This window comes from Stenella coeruleoalba (assembly GCF_951394435.1).
Source record: "Stenella coeruleoalba genome assembly, chromosome: 4".
Classification (NCBI taxonomy): Eukaryota; Metazoa; Chordata; class Mammalia; order Artiodactyla; family Delphinidae; genus Stenella; species Stenella coeruleoalba.
This window is the reverse complement of record NC_137149.1, coordinates 21,994,736-22,010,720: the sequence shown is the minus strand read 5'-3', so window position 1 is coordinate 22,010,720 and position 15,985 is coordinate 21,994,736. Positions and strand designations below refer to the sequence as shown.

At 37.1% G+C, this 15,985-nt stretch overlaps 2 protein-coding genes across 9 annotated transcripts in view; one reads left to right on the top strand and one right to left on the bottom strand.

Annotated features, from left to right (window-relative positions):
• Positions 1-15,985, bottom strand: part of LOC307185630 (uncharacterized protein) — a 293,961-nt gene that overhangs the window by 121,596 nt on the left and 156,380 nt on the right. For 3 of the 6 annotated variants that reach the window (XR_013828125.1, XM_079919960.1, XM_079919958.1), the window contains exons 4-6: positions 12,424-12,511; positions 11,177-11,395; positions 10,722-10,839 (exon numbers count right to left, since the gene is read on the bottom strand). The exons of 1 other annotated variant lie outside the window; for it this stretch is intronic. Coding sequence is in view for 3 of the 5 variants with exons in the window: in XM_079919960.1 (XP_079776086.1) it covers positions 10,722-10,825 (104 nt within the window). In the remaining 2 variants the exon portion in view is untranslated. Of the gene's footprint in view, positions 1-885; positions 1,753-10,721; positions 10,840-11,176; positions 11,396-12,423; positions 12,512-15,985 lie in introns of those variants that run through there. 2 more of the 6 variants (XR_013828126.1, XM_079919959.1) reach the window with 2 other exon arrangements.
• The window catches only part of SYNPO2 (synaptopodin 2), a 173,227-nt gene that overhangs the window by 110,445 nt on the left and 46,797 nt on the right, over positions 1-15,985 (top strand). The gene's annotated exons all lie outside the window — the stretch shown is intronic.

The window sequence follows — 15,985 nt, the reverse complement described above, 5'->3', positions numbered from 1 at the left end:
ATATCTGTATATAAAACAATAAATTGAATTTTAGGTAATCCCCCCAAAACAAGATTGTTGTTTATTTTTAAATTTTCTTTATAATACTTGTAATATTTTATTTTGTAACAGATACATCTGCTCCATTATGTTAATAGCTTTTCCATTTAGCTATGAGAGCTAGAGTAATCTGCTGTAGCCAGCATATTACAACACACAGACACTGTTTCCCTAATTACCATTTGTCTTTCAATCTACATTTATTATCTACCAGGCTTTCCTTTACTGTATGCTTATAACAATTTTTGCGGCCACCTACATTAGTTCATATTTCTTCTGGTCCCCTTGATATCTTGCCTTGTTGCTTCACCATTTTAATGTTTTTTAATTGCGTTTGTGGGCTTCTAAGGCTAATAGACATCACATTAGGAAGTGTATTTGGCTTTTTGTACCAGGTAGAAAGATGTCATGTCTACTGTCAAGCGGCTCATAGACATTTCTCTTCACACACACACACACACACACACACACACACACACACACACACACACGAAAAAAGAGATAAGGAGGACCCAGAAAATTCCTAATACAAACCAAAAACCCAAAGGTATATGAGAAGGCACACGTCTATTTTATTGGGTTGGCCAAAAGGTTCATTCAGTTCTTTCCATAAGATGGCTCTACTAGTGCTTAGTTGTCTTAATTTATTCAAAACAATTTTGTTAGACTGTATTGTGACAGCTGTCATATCAGTGTGCATTTAAAAAAAAAACATCAAAATTGGCGAATTTCTGTGTAGCCATTTTAATATTGAAGATGGAAGAAAAAAAGCAACATTTTCGGCATATTATGCTTTATTATATCAAGAAAGGTAAAAATGCAACAAAAGACTTGTGCAGTGTACGGAGAAGGTGCTGAGACTGATTGAATGTGTCAAAAGTAGTTTGCGAAGTTTCACGCTGGAGATTTCTCGCTGGACGATGCTCCACGGTCAGGTAGACCAGTTGAAGTTGACAGCAATCAAATCGAGATATTGAGAACAGTCAATGTTATATCACGCGAGAGAGAGCCGACATACTCAAAATATCCAATCAAACACTGAAAATCATTTGCACCAGCTTGGTTATGTTCATCGCTTTGATGTTTAGGTTCCACATAAGTTAAGCGAAAAAAACCTTCTTGACCATATTTCCGCATGTGATTCTCTACTTAAACGTAACAAAAACATTCCATTTTTAAAACAAATTGTGATGGGTGATGAAAAGTGGGTGCTGTACAATAATGTGGAACGGAAGAGATTGTGGGGCAAGCAAAATGAACCACCACCAACCACACCAAATGCCGATCTTCATCCAAAGAAGGTGATGTTGTGTATATTGTGGGATTGCAAGAGAGTCCTTTATTATGAACTCCTTCCGGAAAACCAAATGATTAATTCCAACAAGTACTGCTCCCAATTAGACCAACTGAAAGCAGCACTCGACGAAAAGCATCTGGAATTAGTCAACAGAAAACGCATACTCTTCCATCAGGATACCGCAAGACCGCATGTTTCTTTGATGACTAGGCAAGAACTGTTACAGCTTGGCTGGGATGTTCTGATTCATCCGCCATATTAACCAGACACTGCACCTTCGGATTTCCGTTTATTTCAGTCTTTACAAAATTCTCTTAATGGAAAAAATTTCAATTCCCTGGAAGACTGTAAAAGGCACCTGGAACAGTTCTTTGTTCAAAAAGATAAATTTTGGGAAGATGGAATTATGAAGTTGCCTGAAAAATGGAAGAAGGTAGTGGAACAAAACAGTGAATATATTGTTCAATAAAGCTCTGAGAAAATGAAAAATGTGTCTTTGATTTTACTTAAAAACAGAAGGAACTTTTTGGCCAATCCAATACTAGTAACTTTTTTTTTTCCCACACACACACAGTATTTTATTTTTACAAGAGATAAATAAACTAACACCAAGCATTGTAAATGGATGACCACAATAAAAGCAACAATGACTGCATTCACCAAACACGAAACATACTACGTCATAATATTGACATTCAGTCCAGTAATCCTCCACTGTAGCAGCTCCTTTACTTTGCAGTGAAAATTGATTTGTATATTTTTTGCCTGAGTCCTTGTGGGATTTTTTTTTTTAATTCAAACAGAAAGCCACAAAAATTATAATCATCCTCATCAGTTCACTCAGTCCCATGTAATTAATTTTTTTAATCTTGAGCTTTTGTTAGCACTTTTATGAATTCATCAGTTTTCCACTGGAGTTCTGAAAATGACTATTCATTCAGTTCAGCAGTATAGTCAGTTACCAGAAACCTGTACTTGTCAGAGTCTTTTCCATGAATTCCTTGAAGATGAAACCCTTTTATAAGAACATATTTGCAAAAGCATCAGAGTACACCCAGAACTGTATGTAAATGACAAAAGACATAAAAGTGACCATGGTTAAAGATTTGATGAAAGTTCATAATAATGCAATTGACAAGGAAATTTAGTTATTTCTGAGATATACATTTTAAAGTAATAATTAGAATTATGACTTATAACATTATACCAGAACATATAAGAATTTTAGAAATTTCATGTAATGTCTGAAACATTTATATTAACATATTTCCATACAAATAACCCAAAGAAAGTTTAGTATTAGTTTTTGTTTGTTTGTTTGTTTTATACTGCAGGTTCTTATTAGTTATCCATTTTATACACATCAGTGTATACATGTCAATCTCAATAGCCCAATTCATCCCACCCCTCACCCCCCAACCGCTGCTTTTCCCCCTTGGTGTCCAAACATTTGTTCTCTACATCTGTGTCTCAACTTCTGCCCTGCATACCGGCTCATTGGTACCATTTTTCTAGGTTCCACATATATGTGTTAATATACGATATTTGTTTTCCTCTTTCTGACTTACTTCACTCTGTACAACAGTCTCTAGATTCATCCACGTCTCTACAAATGACCCAATTTCATTCCTTCTTATGGCTGAGTAATATTCCATTGTATATATGTGCCACATCTTCTTTATCCATTCATCTGTCGATGGACATTTAGGTTGCTTCCATGACCTGGCTATTGTAAATAGTGCTGCAGTGAACATTGGGGTGTATGTGTCTTTTTGAATTATGGGTATATGCCCAGTAGTGGAATTGCTGGGTCATATGGTAATTCTATTTTTAGTTTTTTGAGGAATCTCCATACTGTTCTCCATAGTGGCTGTATCAATTTACATTCCCACCAACAGTGCAAGAGGGTTCCCTTTTCTCCACACCCTCTCCAGCATTTGTTGTTTGTCGATTTTCTGATGATGCCCATTCTAACTGGTGTGAGGTGATATCTCATTGTAGTTTTCATTTGCATTTCTCTGATAATTAGAGATGTTGAGCACCTTTTCATTTGCTTCTTGGCCATCTGTATGTCTTCTTTGGAGAAATGTCTATTTAGGTCTTCTGCCCATTTTTGGATTGGGTTGTTTGTTATTTTGATATTGAGCTGCATGAGCTGTTTATATATTTTGGAGATTCATCCTTTGCCCGTTGATTCGTTTGCAAATATTTTCTCCCATTCTGAGGGTTGTCTTTTTGTCTTGTCTGTAGTTTCCTTTGCTTTGCAAAAGCTTTTGTTTCATTAGGTCCCATTTGTTTATTTTTGTTTTTATTTCCATTTCTCTAGGAGGTGGATCAGAAAAGATCTTGCTGTGATTTATGTCAAAGAGTGTTCTTCCTATGTTTTCCTCTAAGAGTTTTATAGTGTCCAGTCTTACATTTAGGTCTCTAATCCATTTTGAGTTTATTTTTGTATGTGGTGTTAGGGAGTGTTCTAATTTCATTCTTTTAGATGTAGCTGTCTAGTTTTCCCAGCACCACTTATTGAAGAGACTGTCTTTTCTCCATTGTATATCCTTGCCTCCTTTGTCGTAGATTAGTTGACCATAGGTGCGTGGGTTTATCTCTGAGCTTTCTATCCTGTTCCATTGATCTATATTTCTGTTTTTGTGCCAGTACCATGTTGTCTTGATTACTGTAGCTTTGTAGTACAGTCTGAAGTAAGGGAGTCTGATTCCTCCAGCTCCGTTGTTTGCCCTCAAGACTGCTTTGGCTATTCGGGGTCTTTTGTGTCTCCATACAAATTTTAAGATTTTTTGTTCTAGTTCCATAAAATATGCCATTGGTAACTTGATAGGCATTGCATTGACTCTGTAGATTGCTTTGGATAGTATAGTCATTTTCACAATATTGATTCTTCCAATCCAAGAACATTGTATATATCTCCATCTGTTGGTATCATCTTTAATTTCTTTCATCAGTGTCTTATAGTTTTCTGCATACAGATCTTTTGTCTCCCTAGGTAGGTTTATTCCTAGGTATTTTATTCTTTTTGTTGCAATGGTAAATGGGAGTGTTTCCTTAATTTCTCTTTCAGATTTTTCATCATTAGTGTATAGGAATGCAAGAGATTTCTGTGCATTCATTTTGTATCCTGCAACTTTACCAAATTCATTGATTAGGTCTAGTGGTTTTCTGGTGCCATCTTAGGATTCTCTATGTATAGAGAATGTCATCTTCAAACACTGACAGTTTTACTTCTTCTTTTACAATTTGTATTCCTTTTACTTCTTTTTCATCTCTGATTGCCATGGCTAGGACTTCCAAAACTATGTTGAGGAACCTCCATACTGTTCTCCATAGAGGCTATATCAATTTACATTCCCCAAACTTCCAAAACTATGTTGGACTTCCAAAACTATGTTGAATAATAGTGGCGAGAGTGGACATTCTTGTCTTGTTCCTGATCTTAGAGGAAATGCTTTCAGTTTTTCACCATTGAGAATGATGTTTGTTGTGGGTTTGTCATATATGGCCTTTATTATGTTGACATAGGTTCCCTCTATGCCCACTTTCTGGAGGGTTTTTATCATAAATCGGTGTTGAATTTTGTCAAAAGCTTTTTCTGCATCTATTGAGATGATCATATGGTTTTTATTCTTCATTTTGTTAATATGGTATATCACATTGATTGATTTGTGTATATTGAAGAATCCTTGCATCCCTGGGATAAATCCCACTTGATCATAGTGTATGGTCCTTTTAATGTGTTGTTAGATTCTGTTTGCTAGTATTTTGTTGAGGATTTTTGCATCTATATTCATCAGTGATATTGGTCTGTAATTTTCTTTTTTTGTAGTATCTTTGTCTGGTTTTGGTATCAGGGTGATGATGGTCTCATAGAATGCATTTGGGAGTGTTCCTTCCTCTGCAATTTCTTGGAAGAGTTTGAGAAGGATGGGTGTTAGCTCTTCTCTAAATATTTGACTAAAATTCACCAGTGAAGTCTTCTGGTCCTGGACTTTTGTTCGTTGGAAGAATTTAATCACAGTTTCAATTTCATTACTTGTGACTGGTCTCTTCATATTTTCTGTATCCTCCTGGTTCAGTCTTGGAAGGTTATAGCTTTCTAAGAATTTGTCCATTTCTTCCATGTTGTCCATTTTATTGGCATAGAGTTGCCTGTAGTAGTCTCTTAGGATGCTTTGTCTTTCTGTGGTGTCCATTGTAACTTCTCCTTTTTCATTTCTAATTTTATTGATTTGAATCCTCTCCCTCTTTTTCTTGGTGAGTCTGGCTAATGGTGTATCAATTTTGTTTATCTTCTCCAAGGACCGGCTTTTAGTTTTATTGATCTTTGCTATTGTTTTCTTTGTTTCTATTTCATTTATTTCTGCTCTGATCTTTATGATTTCTTTCCTTCTGCTAACTTTGGGCTTTGTTTTTCTTTCTCTAGTTCCTTTAGGTGTAAGGTTAGATTGTTTGAGATTTTTCTTGTTTCTTGAGGTAGGTTTGTATTGCTATAAACTTCCCTCTTAGAACTGCTTTTGCTGCATCCCATAGATTTTGGATCATAGTGTTTCCATTGTCATTTGTCTCTAGGTAGTTTCTGATTTCCTCTTTGATTTCTTCAGTGATCTCTTGGTTATTTAGTAACGTATTGTTTAGCCTCCATGTGTTTGAGTTTTTTACAGTGTATGTATGGGTCTTGTTTTTGTATCCATTCAGCAAGCCTGTATCTTTTGGTTGGAGCACTTAACCCACTCATGTTTAAGGTAATTATCAATATGTATGTTCCTATTACCATTTTCTTAATTGTTTTGGGTTTGTTTTTGTAGGTCCTTTTCTTCTCTTGTGTTAGAGAAGTTCCTTTAGCATTTGTTGTAGAGCTAGTTTGGTGGTGCTGAATTCTCTCAGCTTTTGCTGTCTGTAAAGCTTTTGATTTCTCCATCGAATCTGAGTGAGATCCTTGCCGGGTAGAGTAATCTTGGTTGTCAGTTCTACCCTTTCATCACTTTAAGTATATCATGCCACTCCCTTCTGGCTTGTAGAGTTTCTGCTGAGAAATCAGCCGTTAACCTTATGGGAGTTCCCTTGTAGGTTATTTGTCGTTTTTCCCTTGCTGCTTTCAATAATTTTTCTTTGTCTTTAATTTTTGCCAATTTGATTACTATGTGTCTCAGTGTGTTTCTCCTTGGGTTTATCCCGTATGGGACTCTGCGCTTCCTGGACTTGGGTGGCTATTTCCTTTCCCATGTTAGGGAAGTTTTCAACTATAATCTCTTCAAATATTTTCTCGGGTCCTTTCTGTCTCTCTTCTCCTTCTGGGACCCCTATAATGCGAATGTTGTCACATTTAATGTTGTCCCAGAGGTCTGTTAGGCTGTCTTCATTTCTTTTCTTTCTTTTTTCTTTATTCTGTTCCACAGCAGTGAATTCCACCATTCTGTGTTCCAGGTCACTTATCTGTTCTTCTGCCTCTGTTATTCTGCTATTGATTCCTTCTAGTGTAGTTTTTATTTCTGCTATTGTATTGTTCATCTCTGTTTGTTTGTTCTTTAATTCTTCTAGGTCTCTTTTAAACATTTCTTGCATCTTCTTTTTTTTTTTTTTTACAGCTTTATTGGAGTATAATTGCTTCACAATGATGTGTTAGTTTCTGCTCTTGCATCTTCTTGATCTTTGCCTCCATTCTTTTTCTGAGGTCCTGGATCATCTTCACTATCATTATTCTGAATTCTTTTCTGGAAGGTTGCCTGTCTCTGCTTCATTTAGTTGTTTTTCTGGGGTTTTATCCTGTTCCTTCATCTGGTACATAGCCCTCTGCCTTTTTATCTTGTCTATCTTTCTGTGAATGTGGTTTTTGTTCCACAGGCTACAGGAATGTAGTTCTTGCTTCTGCTGTCTGCCCTCTGGTGGATCTAGTAACGTTTTTTTAAATGGAGGGCATGGGGCGAAAAGGGTCATAGTAAAATGTTAAAAAACTGAAAGTAATACCGTTTTATCTGAGAGGTTGGCTTTTTTTTTTTTTTTTGAGGTTGGCTTTTAAATTATTGAACAACAGAGACTGAATAAAGAACTTAGATTTACATATAAGCCCTATATGACACAAGCCAGAATCTAGATTTCATAATATGGTCATCATTTTCTTAGCAAATAATTACAGTCTTCGGAATCAAATCCACAATTCAGTTTGGACTCTATAAAGCACAGCACAGTATTGTACTCATGACCAGTGTCAGGCTCCCTGTGGCCTGGGTCTTCTTCATGTTTCTATCTTAGCTCTTAATGCAGGAGTGTCAATTCATATTTCCTCCAATTATATTTTCCTATTTTAATATGGATTTCAATTTTTTTTTTTTTTTTTTTTTTTTTTTGCGGTACGCAGGCCTCTCACTGTTGTGGCCTCTCCTGTTGTGGAGCACAGGCTCTGGACGCATAGGCTCAGCGGCCATGGCTTACGGGCCCAGCCGCTCCACGGCATGTGGGATCCTCCCGGATTGAGGCACGAACCCGTGTCCCCTGCATCGGCAGGCGGACTCTCAACCACCGCGCCACCAGGGAAGCTCTCAATTTTTTAAACACTGATTTTGGGGAACAGACAGAACATCTGGCTTATATACTTATATGCTAATAACATCATCTTATACTTTTGCTGTGTATATTTTGTTTCAAGGACTATAGACATGTCAAATATAAGTGTGTTAATAAAGGAATCTGTGAGAATGGATCTTAAATGTAGCCTCAAGCATAAGATACCTCTTTTCACACCATTGTAAATGACAAGTAGATTGAGTCCATCAACTATAATTGTAGTCCATGGAGAATTTATAAGAGACATCATTATGAGAGAGAGAGAAAGAGGTGGGGGGGGTAGAGATTGGCAGGGAGAAGGAGGAGGGGAAGGGGAGGAGAGGATAGAGGAAAGGGAGAGAGGGGAGAGGAAGGACGGACAAACAAATGAAAGAAATTGGTGGCTAAATTCTGCAGCAGATAATGCAACAGCTTTCCACTTCTGAGAGCTTTGCTCAGGAACTCTGCCATAAAAATCTTCGTATGTTTCAGAGTACAGTACCTTGCATATACTACATGCTTAATACATAATTTGTTGTTGGATGAAATCAATCCTCGTGGGTTTAGTGCCCCTCTCACTCTGGATCCTGATGATTCTCTGTGGTTATCAAGGCATGTCATATAACCAGCCTTTTAAGATTTAGGTTCAATTGCCAAGTTCTTCCTGGTCTCCGGAGTTAGCCTGGGGAAGGCAAGCCCAGAGCAATACCCGCTCCTGGAGACAGTACTTGGTGAATGGTTGAATGCCTTCAAAACGGAGGCTTTTTATTTCTCTCTAAAGCAAACCCTGAATGAAAGCGAGTCTTAACAAATACAAATGTGATCAAACAGTAACAGAGATGTTGTATTACTATGAAAGATAGTGCCAAACCATTTCATTTGAAAAAAGTAGTGATTTGATATTTTCATTCAAATCCAAATTGTTTCATGGGAAGAGGAGGAGACAATATTGCTTAAATTTTCTTTTACAAACAATTTGTAAAAGTAGTAAAGTCCTTGTCTGAAGAAATTAATACGGTTTATTTTTTCCTTTAAAACTATAATTTATAGAGGATGTTGTGTAGTGTGCTTGAGTTATACCAAGTGCTTTTATACTGAAATTCAACTCATTAAAATACTTAAATATATTTATCTGCCATTTGACTATTCCATTTCCTTCAAATATTTGAAGATGCTATATTATGCTCAACTAATTTAATTAATGTGGAGATCATTTTTCCTTTAAAACAAGGCTTGATAATGCCATTTCTTTGCTTCAGGTTTATGTAATAATAGAGAAGAAATGAAAATTTCATCATATTTAGTTTCAAATGAAAATCAAGAACAAATGGGAATTCCTTGTCTTCAGCATGTTAAATTTTATGACCAGCTAGAGAATAAAAGTTATATTGAGAGTTGAAGTAAATCAAAGTTTGAATGTGTTGTTATATTTGCATTATACATTTAGCACAAGTACTGTCAAATGGTACTTGGAGTTTTTATATGGCTGCAGGCTACATAGAGTAGTTTTGAAGAGCTAGTTAGTTGCCTGCATGATCTGCTTAGGGATAAAATGTGGATTATAATTTTCCCCATAGGCGGCCTTTAGCAGCATTCTAGCTTATATTATGTTCACCACTTCTAATCCAGAAAGTCTTGACTTTGGATCATGTTTGTTTTCAGAACCATAAAAATTATATAGTTAAAATAAAAGAATGTGCAAAAAAAAAATCACTTAATGATCATAAACTCATCTTCTAGACTCCTTGAAAAGTATGGTTATTTGAAGCTCAAAAGAGTTAATAACATAATCACTTGGAAGAAAGTCATTCAATGAAGATCTGCCTTTTCGTCTCACACACAGACAGACAGACAGACAGACACACACACACACACACACACACACACACACACACACAGAAAAATGGTTGGCCCCTAACGTATTTCCCTAAAGTATTCTATAGAAAATAACACCAGGTTGTGTCAAAGAACAGGCCTGAGGGTTCCCTGGGAAGTTTGTTAAAAATGCAGATACATAGGTCCCAGCCCGCAAGATTTGGTTTTTGTGGAAGAAAAGGGAATAAAAACTGGATTTCTGCATTTTGAAAGTCCTCTCCATAGAGTCTGATGTTCCCAAAGGTTATAAACCACTGTGCTAGAAGGCCATCACTGGTTGACAAGCCTTTGGAACAGCACAGTCTTGAACCCTAATGTGTATATGAATCACCAGGGGATCTTAAAATGCAGACTGTGGTTCATCTGGGTTGGGGGCTGGAATTCTGTGGTTCTAACATGTCCCCAGGTGGTTCCAATGCTGCTTGAATAGCAAAGATGGGATTTTCCTAGCCATTTTGTAGGTGAGCTAACAGGCATTTGTTTTGAAGTGCTCTACAAGAAACTGCAGTATTAATAGGAGGCAGCATTGCATTGTGAAAAGATAGTTCATCCAACAAGCATTGACTGAGAATTTGCTGCATGCTAGGTTCTTAGGCTTTTGTGTTTATGACTCCCCTTGACCTTTCCTCGTGAGGCTAATATTTATGTGTCCTTTAGAAAATCTTCCCTCGTCCAGTAATCCTTGGCTGTGACGCTGCAGTGTGCTCCCCCTGCATATTGCATTAACTTTAATCATAGCAGTTGTCACACTGGGTTACACTTATCTACTTTCTTATCTATCTTAGAATATAAAGCTCTTGAGGGCAATACTCATGATTGTACTTCAGACCTCAGAACGCTGTCCATGAAAGACAATCAGTGAATATGTAGGATTATTACTTAACTAATTAATTAAATAAGGTAACATAAGCAAAGCCTCAAGCTCCAACTCTATTTCCTTTGTAAATTCAACACTGACCTCCAGTTAGGTAAAAAGTGAGAGTAGCTGAGGGTTCTTGTCTGCCTCTGGAAGGCTCTCCTTGGCTGGCTCTGACCCAGAATTTTTTGGCAAGGTGATGACATTCATGCAGGCTCTCCTTAATCAGAAATAAATAGGAAAATAATTGGTCAATCCCAGCAAGGAGCATGACTGGTTTTAAAATGCATCAACAGAACACTTACATGGACACAGAGGACACTTGGCATGACCCTGATTTCCCTTCCTGAAGTACGGGATTTGGCAATCCACTTCCATAGCCTACCCAGCTCACATGGAGCTTCCAAGGCAGACAGAGCACATAGGACCTGCAACAGCACCTGTGGTAGTGCCTCAGCTCCAGCGCCTCACACTGCTTCTGCTCATGTGCTTATCTCCATAAAGTGCAACCAAACCCACATAAAGTTTTATGTTTTACTGGTTGCCTGTGACCTTACCTCTTATGGGGCCAGGGGACTGATGGTGAAACGGAGTAATTCGCAGGAGCAGCTGCAGAGCTGCTTATTGAGTCATGGTGTGGCCATCCCCTTTGCTGGGGAAAACTCAATTATCTCTGATGTCCAGTATTCGATAGGACCAATTCTCTTCCACAAATACACTGGGAATTTCCCATTAATCACATGATATTTTTGTAGTAATCTTAAACCTAAAAGAGACTACAAAGAAAGAATACATAGAAAATAGTATTTAGCACATATTTATTGCACGCCTATATTCGCAATACATACATTGGGTTATAAAAGATACAAAGATCTTTGTATTGCAGTCATAGCTCTCAATGAATTTCAACCAGCCAGTAGTTTGGAAACTGAATGGAAGTTATTTTTGACAGGAATAAAGACGCAGACTTAGAGAATGGACTTGAGGACACAGGGAGTGGGAAGGGTAAGCTGGGACGAAGTGAGAGAGTGGCATGGACATATATACACTACCAGATGTAAAATAGATAGCTAGTGGGAAGCAGCTGCATAGCACACGGAGATGAGCTCGGTGCTTTGTGACCACCTAGAGGGGTGGGATAGGGAGGGTGGGAGGGAGACGCAAGAGGGAGGGGATATGGGGATATATGTATATGTATAGCTGATTCACTTTGTTATAAAGCAGAAACTAACACACCACTGTAAAGCAATTATACTCCAATAAAGATGTTAAAAAAAAAAAGCACCCTTCACACTCCAGCCCAATTAAGATTTTATTCTCCCCTTTGCTCTCCTCTCTTCTGAGAATGTACTTGGAATCTGGGCTGAAACTGCTTGCTTCTCCTTTTCCTCAGATCACCAGAGTGATGTTTTATCTGAATTCATGGTTGTGGCATGCTCTCTTGGCACATGCTTTGAAAAGGTATCACTTCCTGGCTTCTGTCAGCCTTTCTTCCCTAGGCTGGACCTTACTCTTGTTTGTCTCTGAATTGCCTTTGATGAAATTTCCTCTTCTCAAACTCAGATACCCAAGAGGGCAAAGATGCATACCACGCATCCCTGTCCCTTTAGATGAGTAGTTCTCAAAGTGTAGCCTGTAGACCTCTAGGCGTCTCTCAGATGCTTTCAGGGGATCTTTGATATCTAAATGATTTTCATAATGGTACTAAGACATTGTTTGTCTTTTTTCACTCTGTTGACATTTGCACTGATGGTGTAAAAGCAAAAGTGGATGACACTTTAGCATTTGAGGCAGTGACACCTACCTGTACTAGAAGTCGTTGTATTCATCACTGTCACCATTTGACTTAAGAAACAAGATGCTGGTTTCATGTAAGAATGTCCTTGGTAAAGCTGTAAAAGTTTGCATTTTATTAAATCTTGAGCACACATCTTTTTAATATTCTGCATGACAAAATGAGGATACATGTAAAGCACTCTGAATATTTGTGTTGAGGAAGCACGTGCATAATTTTTTGAATTGCAAACTCAACTAGTCATTTTTTTCATGGAACATCATTTTTACCTAAAGAATGACTGACAGACAAACTATGGTTATTTAGACTTGGGTATTCAGTAGACACCTTCTGGAAAATGAGCCAAGTGAGCCTGTCACTTCGAGGAAAACAACTGACAGTATTCGAGCTTTCAAGGGAAAATTAGAAACTTGCACCTGCCACCGTGAATTTGACAGCTTCCCAATACTTAAAGACTTCTCTGTTGAGATCACTGATGAGATTAAGAGGTGGGATTTTGTATACTGTATGATTAAATGTGTCAACGTTTGGAAGATCTGTATAACTCAGTGAACCAATATTTTCTATGACTAGTGCGTGATGTAACAGAATCATGATGGACTAAAGATCTATCCAAAGTGTAAAACAGGGGCTTCGCTGGTGGCGCAGTGGTTGAGAGTTCGCCTGCCGATGCACGGCACACGGGTTCGTGCCTCGTTCTGGGAAGATCCCACATGCCGGGGAGCGGCTGAGCTCGTGAGCCATGGCAGCTGAGCCTGCGCGTCCGGAGCCTGGGCTCCGCAACGGGAGAGGCCACAGCAGTGAGAGGCCCGCGTACCGCAAAGTGCAAAACAGACTAAAGAATTTTAATATAATGAAGTATGAAAAGTTCATTGCTATGGTTTCAGATTCCACATTGCAGTTTGAGAAATTGCCACTTACTGAATTTGATGTAGTATCAAGGAATATCCAAAATTATCTGAAAAGGCTATTAAAATACTCTTCCCTTTTCTGTTTATCTATGTGAAGCTAGATCTTCTTCATACACTTCAATCAACACAATGTAACACAACAGAATGAATGCAGAAGCACGCATGAGAATTCAGCTGTCTTCTATTAAGCTCAGACATTAAAGTGATTTACAGAAATAGAAAACTATGTCACTATTCTCATCAAATTATCTTAGTGTTAGAAAACATGATTATTTTTCATAAAACATTTGTGTTAACATACTGTTATTTTATTTTTAAATTAATAAACAAAAGATTTAAATATCTTTTTATTTCTAACATGGTGAATACCAATAGATAGAACCCACAAGAACAAAATATTTTTTAAGTACTCAGTTATTTTTGAGAGTGTAAATGGGTCCTAAGACCAAAACGTTTGAGAATTGCTGCTTTAGGTCACACATTTTTATATACTAATGATTGACTGAAGTTCCAGTTAACTAAAACTTTGGAGGAGGTTATTTAAATTGGCCCTTGCCTGAAAGAACATAGTCCTTGATTAACATTCCCGGCCCCTGCACGAGCATATCTAGAGGTAGGGAAAAACAGATACATTTTTCAGGGTACATGAGACATATTCAGTGTCTGAAATGAAACAATTTCAGTAAAAACACCAACACAAGCAAAGTATTAAGGACCTCAGATTATGAATTCTAATCCAGTTCCTTCACTTTATTAATATGACAATGCCTCAGGCCTAGTTTTACCTTTAAATAAAAAAACTTCTATTTTAGCTGTTTGGAATGGTACTCTTTCTAAAAGATGTCACATGTGTTTTTGCATCTAATTAGGCTACTAAGGTGATTTAAATATTTTAAATGAATTGCGATCATTATTATTAATGCCCATTATTTTACTCAAATACAGCAGAGGCACTAAGTCCCATTGAGCATGTGAAAGTTTTTTACACTTTCATTAAATGTATTCTGAGTCTTTTTTATTTTTTTTAAGATTTTCATGTGTTTTTAAATGTTGCCTTTTGCTTCCTTGCTTTGGTGGTGTGTGAACTGTGACATCTTTATACAGCGTGCATGTTTGTCTCCCCATTTCTAATTTTCTGTAAACTAAACAAAATGCTTATCAGAATTGTTTAAAATTGAGCAAATAGACTGAAAAATGATCCCAGACACTTACAGTGATGTGTAGAAGTTCTAGTGAACTTTTTTATTGTATTTTGACCACTCAAAAGACTGTTGAGCTTACTTAGTTTTTTAGATAACTAAATTCCTAATAGATGAGGTACTGCAGCATAATAATCATTTAGTTAACTGTTGGGCGTGCAGTTAATAAATATGAACAGAGACTTGAGAAACCCAAACAGCGAGTTCTAGTTCTGCTCTCTTTTCTGAGTCATCCTGATTATACTGACTACTTATTTATCTAATCTTTTAGGTTTTACATGTGCTTTTTCAATGAGGTCTTTAAAAGTTTTAAAAAAATATTCTGTATAAATATTTATAAAAAGAATCTGCCTATAGTTCAAAGCCTCTGTGCAATCTTTCACAATTTAATCCAACAAAAAAGCAGACAGGGACATGTCCTACCTAAGGCTCTGGTCCATCAGTGTTTTTCTGAAAGAGCTGGGATGTTTACATTCTTAGGGAGAAAAGAAGAGCAGAGAATACCATTCCATATTTGTACTTGTTGGTTTTCTAGCATCATGGTGGCTGCTTTATAACAGCTCATAGCAGTTATATTGCAGCATCGTTTCTGCCTGTGGAATCACATTGGTATGCAGATTCTTAAGTATGCAGCCCCATGGATTAGGGCCCTCATTCCTGTTAAAGAGAGTTATTTACTTCAGGAATCTTTCCAAAGTTGCTACCAGGAATGCTTTTTACTTTTATGGTGACTTGGTCCCTAAGGATAAAGACAATCATCCAAAAGGAAAACGTTTTGCCCAGTATCTGGACCTATATTACTGACCAGAGCAGAAAAGTTCATAAGGTTCAAAACTCAATATGAGAAACAGGTTATTGAGTTTGAATTGAGGAATTGAGTATAGAATAACTGAAAAATCCTAGTGTCTACTTGTATTTGCATCCATGACCCAACTTGAATATACATTTTAAGAATTATTTTCACTATTTTTAGACAATTTGTATAATTGAATTTCTTATTCAATTCTTCATATACTTATCAATGCTTTAAAGGAGAAAAGCCTCGCTTCATTTTAGGAATTATCTACTCTCCTTTTAGAACATTTGTCTGAACAACAGTGCATATTAATAATCATTTTACTTTATTCCCTCTAAGTTCTTCACAAAGCTTTTATTTCTCTCATATTAACTTCCTAGTACCTACTCTACAGTGGTTTTTCTGAACTTCATTGTCCTCAAGTTTTAATCCCCTTCTGCCTTTCCTCCTGTATTCTTAGCAGATGGTGACCTCGTACAATTTATCTGGTGTTAGTTCCTGCATTTTCCTGCATTGTCTCTCCTGTCTGTCTTGAGATATCAGCATCTGTGTCCATCTTTTTTTCTTTTCTGTATCTGAGAAATAGTTGCTGTTTTAGCTCTTGGCCTTTTTTACCTTCTATGTTTGCCCTTGATTCTATCTTTCTGTATCAGCTCAGGGTTCAT